Source organism: Cyanistes caeruleus, chromosome 2, assembly GCF_971803275.1.
Source record: "Cyanistes caeruleus chromosome 2, bCyaCae1.hap1.1, whole genome shotgun sequence".
NCBI classification, from domain to species: domain Eukaryota; kingdom Metazoa; phylum Chordata; class Aves; order Passeriformes; family Paridae; genus Cyanistes; species Cyanistes caeruleus.
In genome coordinates, this window is record NC_141702.1 from 91,459,176 (window position 1) to 91,475,827 (window position 16,652).

Consider the following 16,652-nt stretch of genomic DNA (forward strand, 5'->3'; position numbering starts at 1 on the left):
GATGTTAAATTAATGGCAGGCAGATCTGCTAGAGCAGGCACAAGATGGCTGCCTGCCAATAAATAATAAGAGACCAAGGAGAAGGGAGGTGTCTTAGGTTTGTTTTCATTTTGTTTTTTTCTTTTCATTTAGGATGAAGGCCAGGTGGATCCTACATACAGTAAGCAGCAAAATTAAAAGTTCAGATAAACTAAATAGATCATTTAAATAATAATTATAAAAACACAACAGAGAGCTACTGTCCCCAGCATGTTGGTCCCAAATCCCATCACACCACAAGTGGATTGAGACTTACCCAGTCTCCACATCTACAAGAAAGGAATATATGAAGGCAATGCCACAACTGTGAAAGGAAAAGAAGGAATGAGGGCAGAACTGGAATGGCAAACATCACCTAGAAGCTGAATGTTTCCTTCAATGCAGCTGCTACTACTCCTCCCAGTTTGGCATTGATTAATTTAGGATGTTAGGAGAGACTTTGTTGGGCCAGTCACCAGGGCACTGACCAGATACCAGCTGAAATTCCTTGGGCCTTTTTCCATTGACTTCAACAACTCTGTCAGCACAAGTTACAACAGCTCCCACATCCCCACTACATGCAGAACATGGAGACACTACATATAGGAACTGGCAGGGAAGGTGCTCATGGAAAATAACATTTTGGGCATGGGAAGGACAATCAGGTCCCAAAGAGCACACCAGAAATGAAGAAAAGAAGAATGTAGGGCCAGACCAGAACAGAAGTGAAGTTGTACCTGCCTGAAAGAAACTAAACAAAAGTAAGGCTGATCCACGAAATACAAAAGACCAGAGACGAGTGATCCCAACACAGACATTGTTTGAGAGACTTGAGGGAGAAAACGGACAGGCACAAGGTCTCTGGGGCTTTTTCCAAACAGTAGAAAATAATCCTCTTTTCTGAGCAGTTTCACATGGCTCCCATCAGTATCACAGGTCAGGAAAGGGGAGCATATTTTCTTTGAGCAAGTCAATGACCAGGCAGGAGGCAGTGGACAAGGATCAGCTGTACCTCCTTTTGGCAATGATTCAGTGACCAGAAGCAAAGGTAGGTTTCCGTTGTTCCACGAGTTAGATCTGAGGAGACACCTGACTTCCTGAAACCCCTACAAGGGGTGGATGTTCCTGATCTCACAAGAGACAGCAATCCTGGTCAGCAAGCCTCAAAAGTAGATGCATCATTTTAGGATTCACCCACCACTTGTCAGTGTTGTGTTCTCAAAAATGTGTGGAAATTACATGCAGAGATGTTTTATTAATAGCTTTAGGTTTTCAGTCCAGAGTGGCCCAAACAAGCATTTGGCAAAACAGAAACAGAGAAGCTGTAGTTTCACCTAAAGTGATATCATCTATGTAAAACCTCAGGAAAAGTGTATCCTCTCTGCTAACTATTAGAAATTTAAGATCTACTTTATTAAAAAGGAAGTTTTGATGTACATGTAAAGACAATACAACTCCTTTACTAATTTCACTTTCTGCGTAACCTCCATTTGAAACCTGTAGCACCAATATCAAAATGGAAGTGTTTAAGCAATATAGAAAAAGCCTGAATCCAATCAGCTTTATGAAGCAAAAAGATCACTCACATATTTCTAGCAGGTTTGGTAAATACCTGGGTTAAAAATAATAGTTATAATAAAAAAGCCAAAGTCCACCTTTAGATCCAGAATAGTGTCCCTTTGAAATGATTCAAGGAATGGGAGTGGCCAGAGTTTGACGGAAGCCAGCCCTGCTGAGTAAAGTTCCAGTTCCACAAGACTAAACCCTATAAATTTCCAGTAGAGTTGGTGGGGACTGCAGCAGTATTGCATCTCTTACAACTAGCCCTGTAATGTATGTTGCATTTCTCCAGGTCCAGCCTGAACAAGAAATGTCCCAGTTTTGGTTGATTAAAAAAATTTTTAAAAAAAAATATGTATGTGTGTGTGTATAAAAGAAAAACACAATCTCACACCAAAAAAAATAGCTGTCACCACAGCTTCAATAGGCAGGACCAAAGAGCTATCTCCTAAGCGGTTTAGCTGGCAAGCTGGGCAATCCTAGTGTGCACAGGGTCATGGTTTGCCAGTGCCTTGACATCAACAGGAATTGAGCTTGGCTCCAAGGAGAAACAGATTACACACATTTCTGTTTTCAGTGGTGAACATGAGCACTGGAGAGCTTGTGCTCTCTGTAAGCACTTAGTACTAACAGTCAAGTCCACAGGCTAGAAAAGGACCCAAGACTAGGGAAAGAGCCCTTTGGTTTGATTCTTTGTCTTCAGGCCAATCAACCACAACAAAATGAGATCAACTGTAATGCAAAGAAAAACCAGAGGCCAAAGACAAAGGGGCAAATAATGCCAATTGATTTTCACCAGCTGTCAATCTGTCATTTGCCAGAGCTTGTCAGAAGCTCTGTTTTAGTTCAACAAGGTCAACACTTTATCCATGCCATTCCTGCCTGGTCAGGAGCTGGGGCCTTGTGGCCTATGCTGTGCTGGTGAATACATGCTGCTTTGTTTCCCAACAATGAAAAAATCAGCAAGGGTACAGCCAGCTAATTTCACTGTCTCAGCTGCTGCCAGTCTCCATCCTAGATTTATAGGCATGTGGTGCCACCTTTTTTTTTGTAGCATGTTCTGCAAATGGCCAAGGGGAGGGGAAGATTTACTAACAGGAAGAGATCAGCCTCTGAGTCAGGAGCCCCGATGGGAAGGAAGATGTAATACTCCCTAGACAGCAGGCAGCCCAGGAAAAGTAAACAACAAGCAGCAGACTTGATATCCAGCAAACTAGGGTAAAACCCTGCCAGAGACTGCTAAGTGTTAGCACGGCAGCTTTTCTGATGCTACTTTGGCCCTGAGATGCTAACTTGTTTTTTTGAGGAGCCCAAGGGGATAAATATATCTTTTTAAAAAAGAAAGGCTTCCACATGAGCCTTCTGCTGTCTCTGTACCTCAGGCTAGAGACTAAAAGCTCTGCCCTTGCTGCTGAGCTCTTGGGCTCCTCTTGGTCCCCCCCATCTCCTGGTCTTCCCAGCTGTCATCCCTCTGTCTGGGCAACCCTACATGTTTTCCACAGCTATTCCCAAGAGGTCAGATCCTAATAAGACTTTAGATTTCAGAGTAACTGAGTGAAATGTAATGGGATCGACAACATTGGAAATGATAAACAGAGAGAGAGAGAGAGAGAGCGCAAGCACAAAAGAGAGAAGTTGTAAGACCACTAACCAGAATGATTTAAGCACAGAGCACAACCGATCAGGTCAATCCACAAAGGAAAGGAATGACTAGCAACTGTCTGCAGCTCGCCTTCAGTCCTGGCCAGGAGTGCTCCCCAAGTCCACTATAGCCACAAAGAGGTTTCCATGGGCAGTCCCTACAGAGTGGACATCACCCTCTCCGAACAACCCTGGCATGTCAGTCCCACCCTCGTGTTTCCTGCCTCCAGGGAGCTGGCGTTGGTCCTCACTCTCCTTCCTGGAGCTGTAGCACTTCCCCATCCTTGTTCTTGCTGCCCTTGTGCTTGAACGATCTTGTGCCTGTCTCTAATCCCATGGAGGGGGCTCCCCCCATGGTGCTGTGGGGGATATAACACACTGGCAAAATGGGGAGCTGCAGGGGGATTACAATGCCAGCAAGGTGGGAGAGTTCAAAGAATCTGAGGACTGGTCCCCGCTGCTGCTGCTCCTCCGGTGAGCTTTGGAGCAGGACTCAGAAGGGGAGAGAGGAGACTCCTGATCCAACACGTTAGGGTAGGTGAACACCAAGTTGGAAGAGCCAGGAGTGATGGCTGGTGTTGAGGTCACCACAATGGGAGTGTTGAGTGCCTCCTCCCCATAAAAACCTCCAGCAATGCTGATGGGCTTAATGACAGACCTCTGGGCTTTGTCAAGGACCAAAGAGGAAGATGGGATCTCTTCCTCCACAGGCTCCTGCTTCACCACCACCGCTCCACTTGCTCCAGTCCGAATGCTCTGGAGGCTGCTGGATGGTGGGCTCCGACGTTCCTCGGGGCTGATTTTGCACACAGGGCTATGAGCCACCAGCATAAACTCCAGCTTCTCCTTCTCCTTCTGGAGCTCAGCAATCTCCTTTTGCAGCACTGACTTCTCCTCCTCCAGTACTTCTGTTTCCTGCAGACAAAAAGGGAATAAATAAAATAGCAAAGGCTCAAACTACTCACATGGAACAGGGCCACCAAGTCCACACCCCATCTGGCACAGGCAGATACACCCCAGACTCTTAATGAGCCAAGCAGACAACCAGGTCATTGCCAGTGGAGCATCTTATGTTTCACATGTCTACTTGTAGGCGATTCCCAAACATCACCAATCTAAGGGTTATAATCTCATGAATTTGCCTTAATTTTCTGATGGCAAGTTTTTGCTACTGTCTTGGCCTGTGACTTCAGTCTTCTCCCTTGCTCTCTGCCTGACAGACACCTTAGCAGAGGACCAGATCTCCTCCCATTGTTTTTTTATGTTAGGCTAGTAATAGTCTTTGCACTTTGACAGAGGTAGTGTATAGCAGTTGCTAAACTGTTTCCATTTTATTTCTTTAGTGCATATTCCAGATTAGGTCTGACACTTGTCTAACTCTTGCCCAAAGGACTAACACTGGATGTTAGTGCCCTGATGCATCCTACAGTTAATACATTTAGCTTTCCCATGGTCACATCATGCAGATGGATCATAGTCAGTCTGGGAGCAGTTAGTTCCCATGTGAGGAACTCGTAACTTCACAAAACTCACACTCAGCCCTTCAGGATATGACTTCCCACTTTGCACACTGCTCTCACTTCTATCACTTTAGTCACAACATTTCTATAGGATATCCTGCCTCCCCTACACTGAGAACACCTCCTAATTTGAAGCAGTAGCACATTTGACAGGTGTGCTTTCACTGCTGCTGTGCTTGTTAACAAGATCATTGGATAAAACCAGGCTCTTGGTTCTTGACCAGGAACACTGAAGCCTTTCCTTCAGTTTATTCCACACAGCCCAATCTTGTCTTCTCTTCAACCAGTGCCTTACCCATCCATCCCTTCGTTCTTACGCTCAGTTCCACCTTCTCCAGCTTTACTAATTACTACTCATACAGTATCAGGGTACATGTCTCTGTGGTGCTTCCTTTTTGAAGTTGGTCAGTTACTATCCCACCTCCAAAGAAGGAGTAAGCCTAAAGGGTATAGCTTTGATAGGTACACATATCTGCCTTGTTTTCTACAGCTTTTAGACGATCCTACCTCTTTGGTGCTTTTGTCCTTAAAGCCTGCCTTTGAGGCACACAGTGTCTTTATTTCCACTTATGAAAGGTGACCAGAGTCAGGGAGAGTTGTGCTAGTTAGTTGAGAACCAAGGAGGGAAGAGAGCTCCTAGGATATTTTGAGCACTCAGGAAAGAGAATTTTAGGATCTTAAGCTCCAGGCCCAAGTCCTCCTCATCAGTTACTGTTGATATAGGAGCAGTACCCTTGGGCAGCCTTGGACAAGGAAGGCAGAGTGTGTTTGAAGCATCTTCTCAAACATGCTGGTGGAGGAAGAACAATGCCCTTGGAGCTGATCGGAAGGGTGGGTAACGAGGGAGGAGAAACGTACGCAGGGTACATACCGCCTGGAGTTTCTCTGTTAGCTCTCGACGCCTGTTACGACACTTAGCAGCTGCCAGCTTATTCCTCTCTCTCCGGATCCTTCGTTTCTCTTCTTCCTCAGGTGACAGCTGTGGGCAAGTACCAAGAAAATCCAATCAGATCTGAGCAAGGCTTTCCTTTAAGTTTGTGAGGATTTAACTGCAATGCAAAGGAAAAAAGCCTGATCCAGCAGGATGCCGAGCACTCCCCCTCATCATTGATGTCAGCAGAAGATGAAAGCATGCAGTATCTCTGCCTGCACCAGGTCTTAGCGGAAGGGTGAGCAGAAGGAGCAAGGCACAGGGAGAAGATTGTGTAAGAGGACAGTTAATCTACACCAAGGCCAAACAGATAAATGATGCTCTGAATGTTTCACAACTTGGGTGGTACATTAAGCAAAACCAGAGCACGATGTTGTAAGTGCCTCTTTCTTGAAAGAAAATATCTGCTGCTTCCCACACAAAAATAGTTGTTTGCTTGAAGGTCGGGATGGTGTACAGGGAGAGACAGGGAAATCAGCAGAGCTCCCATGAAGTCCGTGAAGCAACAATGATTTACACCACCCAAAAATCTGACCTCAGATTTTTGAGCACTCAGCAAGATAACACACTGCTTCTTGCATCAGCAGGCAAGGCTCCAGTGATATCAAGGGCTTCTTGAGGCCAGCTGACATCCTCATTGATGTAAATCAGGAGCAATTCCATAAAAACCCATGCAGTTACACTCTTGTGAAACCAGAGGAAGTGAGTAGGAGCTCACAAGATCTGGTCAAAGCTATGCCTAGCTTTTGGGGTTTGAGACAAGGTTTTACAAACCCCATCAGCAGCAGATAGATTTGTGCCATGGCCAAAGCCAGGGAGTCAGTACAGCAGGGCACAGAGTGGGCAAGTGTGGCCCCACTCTGCTGTGGCACCCAGCATGCAGAAGCCATGCAGACAGCCCAGCATGGGGATTCTGGACACGTGCTCAGCCCTGCACTCCAACCTTGTGCCTTATGTTTCACCCAGCACGTGTGTGCTGCAGGGACTCTGGCCTGGTGACTGTAAATGAAAGCAAAACCCTGACACCTGGCAAAGCACATGTCTCACAGATTGCCAGCAGAGAATGAAAACACCTCTTCAGAGAAGCTTCAGTTTTAATATCCTCATGCACTGTCAATGTCACAAATGAGGCATTCACAGTTTTACTATCTTTTCTTTTTATTGTTAATTTTACTCCAACCTCAACCTAGTTTGTTTTGGCTTGCTCTAGCTCCCTAATTTTGATGTTTGCAGTTTGAGTAAGTTTACTTCAGCCTCTGGGCTTTCCATTCGCTCATTTCAGCTTTTTTCAGGATCTGATTTGTGCCTGTGATTTCACCTGCATGTAATATGATGCTCACTGAGCAACACAAGCAATTCCAGGATTGCAGGACACAGAATATAGGCCCAACAGCTTTTTCCATCACAATGTCCATCTTGGGGGGGGGGGGGGGGGGCGGTGTGCAGTACCTCCACTTTGCTAGGCAGCATATTTCCCCCAGTAAATAGCCCCTGTAGGCACTGCTCTCCCTGCTACAGCTCCTCCCACTCACTTCCCACCCCATATGTGTGCAGGGTAAAAATGTATTTGCACACAAATATCTCCAGTGTGGCAAAGCACTGAGCATACACACAGAAGCTATGCTTACTTGGGACCCCTGTGTAAAATTTTCAAGAGCCCTTTAATGCACAGATCTCACTGAAATATGTTTGGAATAAAATTTCTGCTCCAAGAGCCTTCAGCAATTTAAAAATTATCTGTTTCAGAGACTCTGCTTTGCAAAAATTGCACAGGTGGGGCAGAAGCCCCTAATCTGGATGGGTGTTCTTAACATTTTACCAGAGCTAAAAAGGAATATTCCACCAGTGGCTGCTGGATTTGTTTGAAAGTGGTTGGATTGGGCACTCTTTTTGCCCATGCTGCATGCACTATCCGTAGCTTGTCCAAGCCCAATACGTGCATTCACTGTCAGGAACGTTCATCAAAACAGGCTCTTTTCATAAAGCTTTACACAACGTTTTCCAAAAAGACACTCCGATGTGGTGTTCAAAGCACCAGTTGTGGAAACCTGAGCCAAAGGGCCACAGTAAAATGCCTGGGTAGTGCCTTAGCACATGTCTAATCAAAAGGACTTGGCTCTGAATGACCCACAATGAACGGCTTGCAAATAAGCCACAGGCCAGGAATTGCTTGGCACAAATCCTTCAGCAAATAACTCAGAACAACAAATAAAGCAGAGAATATGGTGATCTCTTCACAGCCAATTTGTGAACACAGAGGCAGCATTTGTCAAACAAATTAGTTGTTGCTAATTATTCCTCCAGTTTTGTGAGACTTTCTTTGCCTTTGGACATCAGCCCTGCATGCAGGGAACAGGGATGTAGCTCCAGCTGGTGGAAAAGGCTGGCACGTACCAGAACCACCATGGCTACCCCATCCTTCCTCCCAGAAAAGGGTCCTCAATGCAGCCGTACCAGCTCCCCACACAGAGGTAATACTAAACTCTGACTTTTAACCTCTTGGGTCTAAATCAGACAGCAACTCCACATAAAATAATCGGACTGAATCAAAACAGATTATGTAGAAATGGAGCTGGTGAGTCTTATTAGAAACAGACCTCACACAACAGCATCCGCTCAAGTCTGGAGGGTGTCTCACTGCACTGCTCTGCAGCAACCCACACAAATGCTGCTTGGGAACAACTCGGGGAGTTTAGTTAGATTTTTTTTTTATTATTTTTTAAAAGAGAAATCAGCCTGGGACTTTGAGTAGCTGCTCACCAGACAGCCCTGGAGAAAGTGATTCTTACTAAGATAAGAACAACAGTGCTGATTTCCAGAAGATGACATGCCTGCACCTAGTCCACCAGATCCAGAGTCAGAGCTTGATAATGCCATTAGGAAGCTGAACACAGGGCAGCAATAATACAAGCCTCCCCATGCCAGTTATGAAAATACCGCTGGGTTTGGAGCAGAGAAATCTCTTATGGGATCCCCCACCCAACTGCTCCAAAAAAAATCAAGCGATTCCAGGTCTGTAGTGGGAAGGTGGATTTAGATCCCAGTCATCCAGAAGGCACTTCATATTAGAGCTGAGGTGTTTTAGGGCAGCTGCTCTTCCCAGCATGATGCGGGCTGGTACTGGGAGCATCACACAAATAGAGACTGGAGCAGTGCTAGCAGCTACAAAGCTGACAGAAAACACTAGTTGATGTAATTTGGTGTCAGATTTGTAAAGGATCTATATGAAAGCTGCTCTGCTTTCTTGGAGGTTTCCTTCTGCCTGGAGTGGTAGAGACACTCAAACTGAAACCCAGGGCTCAACCTCAGTTTCACCTGCTTTTGAGACCAAGCTGCAATGTGAGCTGGTGATGCACAGTGTTTGATGAAACAAACACTTGGGTAAACTGGATAAATCTCACCATATGATGAGAAGTCAGCAATAAAAGTCACCCTCCAGCTTACACCCTACACCACCCTAAGAAGCCCCAGCATGTGTACAGCATCAGGGATGGACCTTGGTGCTCCCCTGTGGTGCTGGGAGATCTCATGAGTGGTGAGGGGGAAGATCTCTGTACGTCTGTTTTCAAGGCACTCCCAGCTGCTCTCCCCACTGTAGTTACCTGCTCATCTCTCCGTCTCCGTCCCACTGTGGTCCCGATGGTTTTGATGACACCAGGACGCTGGAGAGCTGTGTGTCCAGCCACTGAAGACAGCGGGGGCAGTGGGTGGCTGTAGGGGTGCGAACGGGAGTAAGGGCTTGACATGGAGGTGATGACGGTGGGCTGGACCATCCACTGCAGGTCTTGGCTGGTTGTGATGGCGTTGATCGTAGGGATAAAAGCACTGCCTGATCCTGGCATATCTACTCGAAATTTCTAGGAGGAAAGGCAGAGGAGAAGAGGGACAGGAGCAAAGAAACCATCAATGAGAGCAGAACATAAGTGGTTACTCTGAAACCAGCTAGGCACTTAGGAGTAGAACCAGTGAGGATCAAAGCAGCACCTGAAGCGAAAACACCAGTAGCTGGTGCCTCTGCAGCATCTTAAGCTGCCCCTGCCTGCCACAGCCCTCTGAGGAAGGCACTGGGCTCAGGCACTTCCCCTCCAGAGCAGCCCTGCCCTCTCCCAACCCTTTTCCTCTTCCCCCAAACACCTCTGCAGCATACCCTAGTGCAGTCTCCCCACCCAGGCACTGTCCACACTGCTGCCACCTCCTGCCAGTGCTCACCATTCCTTCCAGCATGGAGCAAAAGGGGAATTAAGGAGTTTCTAGAGAAACACTTCTCTTCAAGACCAAAGAAAAGGAAGAGAAACTTCAGTTCTGAAATGCCGTTACCAAGCAGAGCAAAGCCTCCTTTCACCAAAGGATCGCCCTTAAATTTGGGCTTGGTCCATGTAGGGTTTGGTATGACAAGAACAGCAGCCTGCTTCTTCTTCAGTAGCTCTGTGCTCACTAAGAAACCCAGCCCTGAGATGGTTACGTGCGAGGATATGTATTTTAATAGCAGCCTATAAAATAGTTCTTAGGATTCAGATCGGACAAGTTCCCTGCAGCTCTCTGCACTGTCTAGACAAAACAAGGCAGCAGTAAAACCAAGGCAGCAGCTAATGATCACCTCCAAAATACATGTACACCTTCTTTCAGACAGAGGTAAATCCATCTGGATAATATGCTGGCACTAAATTGCAAGGAAAACAATTGCTTGTCCCCGGAGGGGGAAGCAGAGAGAAAGAATGTTTTTGTCTATGCTGAGCTCCTTCAGGATGCTTTCAATGGTTAAACTGGAATTAACACACAGACAAGCCTTGCTCCAGCAATCACTCAGCAAGGGACAGGGCTTATAGGACCCACAGCTGTCACCACCACTGGCTTGCAAGCCTTGAAATTATTTCACTGAAATGAAAAATGCACATTCTTGGGTCAACAACCTAGCTTCCCAGAGAAGTGAGAGCCCTTGCATCAGCCTGACCTCAGCTCAGGTAAGCGTCCCAGATAAGGGACACCACTTCAACAAAGATTTCCTTTTCAAGGTGTGCCTAGTCAAGCACCTTAAGAGCTTTGTTAAACCAAGGCTACTGCAAATAGTATTTCACATGCTGATAGCTACAGGCCAGCATTAGCAAGCTGCGAACACCTGAAGACCAGGAGATCCAGTCTGAATACTGAAAGCTGCTGACTTACACCTCTGAACAGCTCAAAATCTAGCAATAAAGGATGAGAGAAGGAATGAGTAAGTCAAGTTAAGCAGGTGGGGAAATTACACAGAGATGACTTTTTGCCAAGACCTTGGTAAAACCTCCAACAGCACCTCAGAGATTTACTTGGAGCTTGACTCAAACGCAGCCTCAGCTCATCCCACATTTCAGAGTCCATGTCACCTCTCCCAATTAGTTACGGAGGCTCAGAGCCACAAACTGTCAACACTTTCATGGGTGCAAATCCCCTCCTTTGCTCTGCATGGTGTAGGCTGTGACCACATAGCACAGAAGAGAATGCATTGGTGCCTCCATAACCAGAACACAAGAGGACCTTAACCTTGCAGAAGGAAGTGTGAGACCAGTTGAACCATGAGCTCAACTCAAGGGATTTGAGCCCTACTTCCAGATCCACAAGTGGCTTCTACCACGACCATTACCTATCTGTGCCATCCTCCCTTTCACATCAAAAAAGCAGGAAAGGAATGTCCTCTCTTCTTTGCAGGGACACTAGAAAACTATGACTGCAAAATATCCAGAGAGTTTCTGGTGCTTTACCATAGAGACTGGCATTCCAGAGCTAACCTTTCCCTCCAACACCCAACAACATGCTAAAAATTCCCAACAGAGGAATTTTTGGTTGAGAGAGTGAGATCCACCACCAAATCAACCACATAAAATACAAGCACCTGACAAAAATCAGGCTCTGAGTATTGACTAAGCAAGTGCTCCATTTCCAATCACTCCTGTATTCAACCTAGGACCCTTCTGTAACACTAGCAGTGTCTCCTGGACAGCAAGGGGGAGCTGCTCAGTTCAGACACATCCCTCTGCATCTCCACAATGCTTGCTTGCAGACCTGGGAGAAGAGAACAGTTCCTCTCTGTGCTATACCCCGTATCTGTCACCACCTTCCCTTCTAATAACTCAAAATATCTTAGAAATAATAATAAAAATTAAAAAAAAAAAAAATCCCTTAAACCTGTATTTTTCTGTATTCTGTACTTTCCAAAGGCAGTATTTTTCCTGGATAGCTAATTAAGGGACACACTGCTGTGTCAATCTGAGTCTTAAGACACAGTATGCTCAGTCTAACTCTAACACTAACACTAGGTTTTACAAGCATTGTTTCCTGACTGATCAGGCTTTCCCTACATACCTTGCTTTCCCTGCTAGGATGTTGCACTGGATCAGCTGTGCCGTGCCAAAATGCTGCTGGCCCCCCACATTCTGCTCCATGGTCATCAGGTCTGACCCCTGGGATGCTGCTGGTTGCAGTGGCAGGCCCTGAATTCCCTGCCACCTCTCCTGCACAGCCCCTTTGAGAACCAGCCTCCTCACACAGAAGTGCCAAACCTTTTCCCAAAAAGCAGCCCCATCTTTTCTCTCCTCATCCCTCCTCCTCTCAGAGTTTCAATGCCTCTGCTAGCCTGGCAGCACTGCCTGCCTTCACCCACCTCCCCACTTCTCTTTCCAGACCCCCTCCTGCCTTCTCCTCTCACAGCTCTCCTCTCCTGACCCACAAGAGGCTCCTGGAAGCATCTCTCTGCCAGCTCTCACTTCTTCCTCCCTACAAGGAATTCAGAGCACTATAGAAAGATTAAGTGATAGGCAGATTGCAGGGCTACACACGTAGCATGCACTCAGCCATGAACCCACTGCTCTCCTCCTGACCCAAGCAAACACAGATGAAGTTATCATTAAAAACCCCAACAACTAAACAGCAAACAGAAAGAGTCCTGTTATTAAATGTGCCAAGAACTGAGGTCAGTCTCTGCTCTGCCTTAAAAATACGGGGTTGGATGAGAGCCTCCTCAGATCCACAGACAGAGGAGGCTCCAGCGAGTCCTGCCACAGGCAGGGGCAGACTACATTAGGAGCTCACAACTTTGCAGCACAGACAGCATGGGGAGATTTCAAGCTTTGGCTTTATGGTTCCTTTCTCCACCTTAAGGTTTCTGTATGGCACTCTGCTGTGTCTTTGCTTCACTCTGGACCTTCACTGACATCTGTAACTAAGTGCTGAGCAGCACCAGAAACCAGTCAAGAAATGGGTATAATGGCTGGGGGTGGGGGGTAGAAATCAAAGCCAACAATAAAGTGACCACAAAAAATCCTAGAGCATATTCAACATTACTCAATTAGTAATATAGTGTATATGTAATAGATCTTATAATAAATACAAAGCCCTTGATGGCTCTCCTATGTTGAACATCTCCTCAAAGGAAAACTGGACACAGTGCTATAATATCTCAGGGGAAAGCTGACCACTCTGAAACAGTACACAAACTCTTCCCATTAAAGTCTATGTTTACCACATAGCAAGTCAGTGATTAGGAAAATAGCATGACACATAAGTTAAAAGAAAAATGTTCCAGTGTGGTGCTGGATGGGAAAAAATAATTAAAAAGCATCAAAGTTTTGGCTCAGAGACACAGTTTCCATTTAAGCATGTGACAGATGCATCTTTTTTTGCTTTTGGGGAAAAAACACAATAAAGAAAAAATTTCAGCAATGCATATTTTTTGTAGTGATAAAACTGCAGCTCTCCATAGAGAATCAGCAGAACAGCCTAACTGCTAGGGTAAAGGCAACACTTACATTTGATCCTAATCTACAACATCTGTAAGGATCAAGGGAAAGATGGAGCACAAGGCCTTGAGAAATGTCCCGGATTCTTAAAGAAAATATTTATGTTCTCGCTAAGCTAACGTCCTGCTCAAAGCCCTGTTTCAGATAGTAACCCTAGAAACTGGGCTTTGGTCCCCATATCAAATGGCACACACGCGAGCTGCCTGGGGAAGATGTAGAGCCCCAGAAAAAGGGGGAAACACAATTATTGCTCAGACTGTGAGAGTACAAATATGATGACAGAGTTTCACGACATCCGGCAGCAAGTGCTTGAATCTAGAGAAGATGTTAAATCACAGGAAAAAAGGGAGAGTGAAAATTTGCAGTTTGCCGGGCGTTTCGAGTTTCTCAGCCCCCCTTCCCGCTCCCCCACCCTGCCCTAGTATTTACTGTAAACCAGGGAATAAGCTTTAGCTGAGCTAGAATCCCTGGAAACCCCAGTCCTCAGCCCGCAGAGGGCACCAGCGAGATGCGTTTGGAGCAGGCGGGGAGCGGCAGCGAGTCATTTCTGGTAAAACTTCTTTAATGTGAGGAATGTCACGGGCTGGTACGGCTGGCAGAGTTTAAGACTGGAGTTTTTTTCCTTTTTTTTTTCTTTCCTCTCTTTTAATTATCCTATAACTCCTTGACGCGAAGGCTACACTGTTCTCACACTGTTAGTTCGCTCACACAAGCCACACAAGAAATAATATTGTGAGGAAAAAAAAAAAAGGGGGGGGGGGGGGAAGAAAGCCCAGCTCTGAAAAGACAAAAAAAGAGTAAGGCTCGGCCAGCTGATGTAAACAAGTTATGAAATAACCCAAGTTTGTATAACTGGACCGATTGTGTAATGCCTTCCCCAGAAGTGGTAGATTTAGTCGATCTAGGCATGTAAGTCATTCTGAGGTATTTTCTTAGGAAAAATGAAAGGAAAAAAATCTCAAACCACACGACTGGGCTTTCAGGTCCGTGAATTCAGGGCGCTTCTACAGGAAATAGTCCCCATTCTTGAAGCGCCTCCCGGCAGCGGGGCTTGAGTTCTTAGCGGGGCCGGGGAGCGCTCGGGCAAGCCCCAGGAAACTCCCGCTCGGAAAATACCTCGGCCATCCGGAGAGCGGCCGGCGGCTCCCGGCAGAACCAAGGATCGGGCGGGCAGAGGGCTGAGCAGAACGGCACGCCGCCGGCCGCGGAGTCCCGGTGTGGCAAAGGCAAAGAGAGTGTCAGGGCCCCGGAGACAAAGATTAGTGGGGGAGAAGCGGGCAGACAACCCTCGGCGCTGGAAAGACCCAGAGCCCACTTCCAGCCATCCCTCCGTATTCCACGGCGGCTGCAACAGGTCCGCGAATAATTCGGGCGACACCTCCCAAAGTCGCAGCTAAGCCGCCCAAAGTGCTGCGGGCGAGTCCCGGGCACCATCCGGGCAGGCGCGATGAACATGGACAGCGAGAAGCTCACAAGAACAAAAGCAGGAAGGAGGAAGAGTTCAGTGCACCCCTGTATTGGCGTTACCGACCTCGCAGTGAAGTCGCCCGGAGGAGCCCTTTGACCGCCGAGCGGGTCCCGGCCCGACGCTGCGGCGGGTGCCCGGGCGACAGGCGGGGGCTCGGCACCCACGCCCACCGACCCCGCTCCACTTGGGGCTGGGCCGGCGGAGAGTGCCCGCCGGGCATTCCCTTCCCCCGTTGGGAGAAGGCCGTGCCTCCCACAACGCTCCCGGCCCGACAGGCGAGGAACTCCGGTCAGCGTCCCTCCGGACGCGTCGCGGCACCGCTCCGGGACGGGCGGGCAGGGAAGGAAGGCAAACGGCGGCGCCCCGCTAAGGGCGGCGGGACGGAGCGGCGGCTGCGGGCAGCCCTACGCCCCGACACCGCCTGCGCCCCCGCGGTCGGCGCCTCTACGCCGGCCGTCCGCGCCTCCACCGCGGAGGAAGCGCCGGCCGCTCCCCGGGCGTGGCGGTGAACTCCCGTCCCGGGAGAGCTCGGAGCAGCCCCCGGAGGGACCGGGGAAGAGGGACAGCACCCGGCCCTACCTGCTGGGCTGCGCCACTCGAGTAGGTCTCGGGATGTCCCGGGGAGCCGCTGCTGCCTCTGGAGGAGGTGTCGAAGTTCCCGGGGTAGTCCTGGTACATGGTCCGAGGTCGGGCCGGGGGAGCCGCGTCCCCGCCTTCCCACACCGACACCCGCCGCTCCCTCGCCGTCTCCCCGCCCCCTTCTCCCTCCCAAATCTTCGGCTCTTGCCTTTCGCCTCCCAACGCTCGCCGCGAAAAGGGGGAAAAAAAATAATAAAAACGGCTTTGGAGATGGGGAAGAAAGTGTGGGAACAAAAAGGTAAAAAGAAAAAAAATTAAAAATAAAGAGACAACAAAAATAAAAATAATAACAATGATGATAAAGTAGCTCAGCTGACAGCCGAGCGCCTGCGGGACGGGACGGTAGGACTCGGCGGCGCGGCGGAAGCAGAGACGTGCGCTCAAAGCGGGCGCTCGCCGATGTCCTCTCTCGGCGCTGCCCGGCGAAACTCTCCCCGCCGGCGGAGCGGCTCTAGCCTCGGGGGCTGCAGGCGGAGCGGTTCTCCTCCGCCTCCCCGACCTCCTCCTCCACCACCACCACACACCGGCCGCCCCTTTTCCCGGCGCAAGGTGACTCAGCCGGGTCTTGCGCCCCGCGGTTCGGCGGCGCTGCGAGCGGGAGCTCCGCGCGCCCGCGGTGACTCAGAGCAATGGCATTGCCCTGGCCGCGCTCGCTTATTATCCGCCCGCCGCCGCCGCCGCACCATGTGCACTCGCACACGTCAAACCCGCGGCGCACCGGCCCCACCTTGCCAGAGCGGAGCCTCCCACCTGCCGCCGCGGCGGGGGAGCCGGCCCGGCCGCAGGGGGACAGCGCCCGCCTCCGCCGCGCCGCCCGTCCCGCTGAACCCGCCCCTCCCGGGCCCACGGTGCGGGTCGCTACGGCTGGGCAGGCGCAGCGGCGAAGCCAGCGCGGCGCCCGGTTCCCGGCAGGCCCCGCCCCCCCCGCCCCGCTTGGTGCCGTCCGCTGTCGCACGTTGCCAAAAATGGTCATTTGCGTCGCACGACGCGAGCGCGGGTTTCCTTGCCGCGGATGACGCGCTGCGAGAGGGATTCCCTGCCCGGCCGCCGGGATTTAAAGGGACAGGCGCGCCGCTGGCAGAGGGGAGAGGGGAGTGGCAGCCGGG

General features: G+C 49.1%; 1 protein-coding gene across 1 annotated transcript; it reads right to left on the reverse strand.

Moving 5' to 3' along the window:
- Window positions 1-3,499: 3,499 nt before the first annotated feature.
- On the reverse strand, window positions 3,500-16,011 carry FOSL2 (FOS like 2, AP-1 transcription factor subunit). The gene is made up of 4 exons (XM_086869984.1): window positions 15,487-16,011; window positions 9,273-9,527; window positions 5,611-5,718; window positions 3,500-4,134 (listed from the first exon to the last, which is right to left on the reverse strand). The coding sequence occupies exons 1-4, from the start codon at window positions 15,583-15,585 to the stop codon at window positions 3,625-3,627; spliced, it is 972 nt and encodes a 323-aa protein (XP_086726110.1). The 5' UTR covers window positions 15,586-16,011; the 3' UTR covers window positions 3,500-3,624.
- Between the last annotated feature and the right edge of the window lie 641 nt (window positions 16,012-16,652).